The 6,054-nt window shown below is 41.1% G+C and overlaps 1 protein-coding gene across 1 annotated transcript; it reads left to right on the forward strand.

Annotated features, from left to right (window-relative positions):
- The first annotated feature begins 2,679 nt into the window (after window positions 1-2,679).
- On the forward strand, window positions 2,680-4,158 carry LOC142741852 (phosphatidylinositol polyphosphate 5-phosphatase type IV-like). The gene is made up of 3 exons (XM_075851179.1): window positions 2,680-2,878; window positions 3,498-3,613; window positions 4,018-4,158. The coding sequence occupies exons 1-3, from the start codon at window positions 2,680-2,682 to the stop codon at window positions 4,156-4,158; spliced, it is 456 nt and encodes a 151-aa protein (XP_075707294.1).
- Window positions 4,159-6,054: the final 1,896 nt, after the last annotated feature.

Consider the following 6,054-nt stretch of genomic DNA (forward strand, 5'->3'; position numbering starts at 1 on the left):
CGTGTCCTTATTAACAATTGAAATGAATAATTATGTATATAATCATAATAATAATAATAATAATAATAATAATAATAATAATAATAATAATAATAATAATAACAATAAAAAAGCTAACAATAAAAAGTATTTATTACTAACTCCAATTACTTAGGTTCTAAATTCTGGTTATCAATTAATATTAAAAAAAATTCAACCCTTTAAAATGCCATATGGTCAATTTAACAACCAATACATTGTTTCAGCTTCCAAACCTAATACAATGTTATCAACAGGGGCTCCCAGGTCCAAGACCCCAAGTCATGTGATCCTCTGACACTTATGATTGACAATATTCTGTTATAGGAATACCCTATTTAATAACTAATTTTTCCAGCTAGTTTCATCACAAGTAACGACTCCCTTATAGTTTTCTGGTCTTTCTAGGTCTTGCTGTTGGATTGACACTGTGTTACTTACTGTGTTGCTTATACGGTTAGCGATTTGTCCTATTTTCGGAGAACTAGAGGCGATTAGTCAAATTCTATCTTGACTGTCTCCTGGTTTTCTACCAAGGACATTGGTGCAGTTTTGCACCCGGGCATTAAACAACCATGCCCTTTTGGAAAAAATCTAAGAAATATCACGTCTCCCAAATTCCTGATGAAGGAAATCTGATGGGAGACATACCAACTATGGAGGAGCCTAACATCTCGCTCCAGAAGTTTTCTGTCATCAAAGATATGGCAGATGAAAAATCCAGCGATCTTAGTCACAGCAAATATTGTGACATTACATCAAAGAACACCAAGAAGAGCGCATTCAGCCTGCTGACCCGCCTGCGCTCCAAAAATATCCGTAAAAGGTATGTAACTAATAATTCTCATACATTGCTCAGATATCCAGAGCTGTGGTATAACAGTCACTAGATCTTTAATTCTCCCCATATCTTCACAGAAACTTTGGCAGCAGCGCTGTGATCGGCGCTAGAGAACTGGATCGCTATTTCCCAGATAGACGGTTGAGACTATATGTTGCCACCTGGAATATGGAGGGAAAGGTGAGAAGTAATGTACAATATTTATTGTGACCCATCAGTGTGCCCGAGCTCAAGTTGGATGAAATGGGCCAGTAACCATGTCTCTTTAGTTTGTAGTTGAATATCACATAGACAGGTTATATTCTACCCTATGTCAGTTGAGTTGGCGCTCTTTGTATACAATATTAATGTTTGTATATTTTGAACAGGATTACCCGCAAAATGTGGAGGATCTGCTGTTACCATCAGATGATACGAAAGACATTTATGTTATTGGCGTTCAGGAAGGATGTCCAAACAGGTAAGTCTTCTCAGGTTGTCTTACACCAGCCTATGACTGCAGATGGACAGCAGGGCGGCTGATACAAATTCTCTCTCAATGCTCTACTTATTGTATTATCACTCCTTAATTTTCAAAATGTATCCCCAGAGGTTATTATTATATGGAGTGTTGATACAGATGAGTTGAGTATCTTAATCTTGTGTCATTTATTAATATGTAAATCTGAAATTGTGTCTTCTTGTAGACGGGAATGGGAGATAAAATTACAGGAGACCCTTGGACCACACTATGTATTATACCACTCCTCCGGGCTCGGAGTCCTGTATCTCACCATCTTTGTTCGACGGGAACTAATCTGGTTCTGCTCAGGTAAGATTCACATTCCTACGTCTACATAAGAAGTCTTGAATGTAGTCATTAGCTGGAACATCTTATTTAGTTATTAGACTTAGATGCCTAAGAGCTTGGCTCTCAGATTCTTGACTTCTGAGTATTGGAGATCTAAAAGTTCACACCACAGTTACAAAGTATGAAATTATGTTCTAGTAATATTTCCATAGTTTAATTGGAAATAATTGCTATTCCATTGTTGCATGTAGTACTCTTAACCACTGACCCGTCTTTTTGTGTTTAATTTCTTATACAGAGGTAGAGCACACCCATGTAACAACCAGGCTATTCCACCATGTGAAAACTAAAGGAGCCTTGGGTGTTGCCTTCACCGTCTTTGGAACATCTTTCCTTTTTATTAATTCACATCTGAGATGTAAGTATTTACAATATTAATATATGACCATGTACAGTTTTACTTTGTATAAAATTGCTGCTATTTGATAATTAACTGAAATATATGGGATGATATCAAGAGATCTGTACTTATGTTTTGGTAAAAATAAAAGGTTTGTTCCAGTTTCATCAAACTTTTTCTAATCTATCAATCTCATTCTATGTTGTGAGTGGCCAGTAATACAGATACACGCAGGTAGAATTAGTGCAGGAGGGGGTGGCGGCGGCTGGTTTCAGTTGCGCCGCCTCCCCCTCTGAGAGGCAGCAGGGCGGACGGTGCGGCCGTATAATCCCTCACACCCACCCCTCCTCTCCATTAGCGGCGGTGGCGCGCTGCAATGTGTTTTTTTGAAAATAATATGCGATTGGGGCCGCCCATATGATCATCCGCCACTGCTAATATGTATTTTTTTGTTGGCAGTTGGGGCAGTCAACAAGAGGATCCAGGACTATAAAACCATTACTGAGGGTCTCCGTCTGCCTCAAATTATTCCGGAAAGAATCAACTCCAATGCCTGTGAGTATTACTTATGTGGTTGAACCTATGGATCCTTTTATCTCTCTATTTGTCTCCGTTGAGTCTAATGCAGTCATGTGCTATAATTTAAAAAAAAAAAATTATTCTACAGTGGACGTCACCAGCCGCTTTGATCGGGTGTTTTGGTTTGGAGACCTCAATTTTCAACTTAAAGAGGACAGAAAAAATGTGGAATCTCTTCTGCAGAAGATCGAAGGAAAAGATATGTCCAGTCTCCTCAAACACGACCATCTGAATGAAGCCAAGAACAATGGTATATTTACTAGTAGACAGATCTCTATCACTCCTCAACCTTCATTAAAGGGGTTCTCCACCTTCTGACAACTGATCACCTATCCACCGGATAGGTCATCAGTATATCATCGGTGCGGGTCCGACACCTGGACGCTGCACCGTTAAGCTGCTCCAGTGGCCTGCGGGCACCGGATGTTATGCCACACAATGCTATGTACGGAGCCGGTAGCAGTTGGCTCCTTACATAGCATAGCTGCCATGATGCATAACTGCAGGTCTGCCTCCTATTCACTTGAATAGGAGCAGAGTTGCAGTACTGCAGCTCGGCTGCAATTCCGTGGCCGGCGCCAACTGCATCCGGCATGTACGTCCGGTGCTCAAAGGCACCGGACCAGCTGATTAGTGCAGGGTCCGGGTGTCGGACCACCACAGATCATGTACTGATGACCTATCTGGTGAGTATGTCATTAGTTGTTAGAAGTTGGAAAACCCCTTTAATACCACAACCACTTCCACAGATTAATACAAATCACTGACATGATGGTTGATATGTTCCCCAAATTCTTATATAGTGCTAAAATTATCAATTGCTCCTTTTTTTTTTTAATACTGACTACTTTTTTTTCTTTCAACTTAAGGGTCCATATTTCTAGGGTTCAAGGAGCACACCATTGATTTCCTTCCTACATATAAGTTTGACATTGGCACAGACACCTATGATACATCAGCAAAGCAGAGAATTCCATCATATACGGTAAGATATCTTATTTCCAGGTCTACAGAGCTTGAGAGACAATAGAATCCATGGGCCAGAGCACCCATTATATAATGAATCCCCTCCCCCAATGTAATGAATTGTTATTATTATAGCTGGAAGAGTAATTTCTTATGAACAAAGCTTTCAGTTAATTTTACTTTTATGTAGTGAGTTTGTCATCACAGTTTCCCAGTGTAATATGTCGTTGCCCAGTATGGGTCAAGGATACTTATTTAATGAAATCTGTGTGACCAAGTCAAACCTAAAATGCAATAAAGTCTCAATATTTTGCAATATAAATAAAGTAGGCCCAACATTTAGGTCTGTGTTGTTTTGCAGTTTAATAATCTATTATAATATGATTTCACTAATGATATTTGTTATTTTCATGACCTCTACAGGACAGGGTGTTGTTTAAAAGCCAATGTGAGGGAGATGTGCGAGTCCTGAGATACGACTCTTGCCCTGTTTTGAAGACCTCAGACCACCGACCTGTTTTTGGCATCTTTGAAGTAAAGATCAGGCCCGGTTCAGATGAGTAAGTCATGTTTTCCTCCATGTTGTTGGTATGATACTTTCAGTAGCCGTCATTACTACATGGTCCTTATAGCCAGAGCTCACACTTTGGGGCAGGTGGCTGTACACCTTGGTGACAGCACTGGAGGATTATAGGATGTGAAACTAAGCAAAGTGTGGTTACCTGCTAACATTATCATATGTCTTACATAAATATATTTCTCATTCCAGCATCCCCTTGGCTGGTGGACGCTTTGATCGTAAAATCTATGTAACGGGCATTAGGAGGAAAGGACAAAAAAAGTAGCTGCATCTGTTCATGTCCTTACAGGTAAGAGCTTTGTAGTTGTCTATTATGTTTGCGGTGAAAATGTTCTTCCATCTCTTAGGTTTTCCTCTGTATCTGTAATTAATTTTATCAACTAATTTAACTAAAGTGTAAATAAGTATTTTCAATCTTAAAATTCCAACTCCTTGTATTTAGACACGTTTTCATTTCTGAATGAAGGTTGTGGGCTTTGGGGAACAACTTCCCCAACTGTAAGCATGTATGTACCGTGTTTCCCCGATAGTAAGACACCCCCGATTGTAAGACGTATCGGGGGTTTCAGGGGGGTCGGCTAATATAAGCCGTACCCCGAAAGTAAGACATATGTCTTACTTTCGGGGAAACACGGGGGTATTGCGGCCTCCTGCCCACTTCCGCGCCGCCCCCCTCTCCATACGTCACCGCGCCGTCCCCTGCACTTGCTCCTGCTGCAACTGCCGGAATCGAAGCGCTCGCCGATTCCGGCAGTTTAACCCATTAAATGCCGCTGTCAATAGTGACAGCGGCATTTAATGTGTTTGACAGAGGGGGGAGCTCCCTCTGTCACCCGATCGGCGCCCCCGCAAACAAATCGCGGGTCGCCGTCGGGTTTCCATGACAGCCGGGGGTCTAACAAAGACCCCCAGGTCTGCCTTCAGCATCTGCCTGTTAGGCGATGCCGGAGGCATGACCTAATAGGTTGCCTGTCAGTTTTACACTGACAGGCAATAATGCTTCGGTATACTAAGTATACCAAAGCATTATATATGCGATCGGCACATCGCATAGTGAAGTCCCCTGGTGGGACTAAAAAAAAAAATGTAAAACAGTTAAATAAAGTTTGTGAAAAAAAAAAATAAATAAATTCGACAATTTTTTTACAATATAAGACATACCCCGAAAGTAAGACATAGTGGGGCTTTTGGGGATAAAAAGAAAGTAAGACACTGTCTTACTTTCGGGGAAACACGGTAGTATAGTACAATGAGTTTCCTAAAGGAACCGGTCATCTGAATGGATGGAACAACTGGATTTTATGATGCATTAGCTTCTAAGCAAAAATGATGGATACAAGAAACATTGCTATTGATGGAAGACATTACTTGGCATCTTGCAGGACTCCTAAGGAACAGTTACAATCTCCGGGGCATAAAACATCGGAATATTAGAAAGTTCCGGTAACATGCTGAAGAGCACAGCTCTAGTATTCGGCACACAGACAAATATGATTCAAAACTTCTTTCGTTTTATTTGTATTGTATTCAAATGCCATGGGCGGAGTGCAACGTTTCGGTCCTAGAAGACCTTCGTCAGGCACTGGAACCCTGTTGGCGTGGATGTATCCTGCTGATGAGCACTGCTGTTCATATCGCGGCTTACCGCTCGTTTTTGGCGCGGTAAGCCGCGATATGAACAGCAGTGCTCATCAGCAGGATACATCCACGCCAACAGGGTTCCAGTGCCTGACGAAGGTCTTCTAGGACCGAAACGTTGCACTCCGCCCATGGCATTTGAATACAATACAAATAAAACAAAAGAAGTTTTGAATCATATTTGTCTGTGTGCCGAATACTTCTCTACATACGATTGGGTTGGGACCCTATTCGTGCACCTC

This window comes from Rhinoderma darwinii, chromosome 2, assembly GCF_050947455.1.
Source record: "Rhinoderma darwinii isolate aRhiDar2 chromosome 2, aRhiDar2.hap1, whole genome shotgun sequence".
Lineage (NCBI taxonomy): Eukaryota > Metazoa > Chordata > Amphibia > Anura > Rhinodermatidae > Rhinoderma > Rhinoderma darwinii.

Excerpts from the sequence above, each read along its gene's own strand:
- LOC142741852 (XM_075851179.1), top strand. The coding sequence starts at position 2,680 with ATGTGCTATAATTTAAAAAAAAAAAATTATTCTACAGTGGACGTCACC. Across the intron at positions 2,879-3,497 it reads GAATGAAGCCAAGAACAATG|GGTCCATATTTCTAGGGTTC; the intron begins GTATATTTACTA and ends TTTCAACTTAAG. Across the intron at positions 3,614-4,017 it reads AGAGAATTCCATCATATACG|GACAGGGTGTTGTTTAAAAG; the intron begins GTAAGATATCTT and ends TGACCTCTACAG.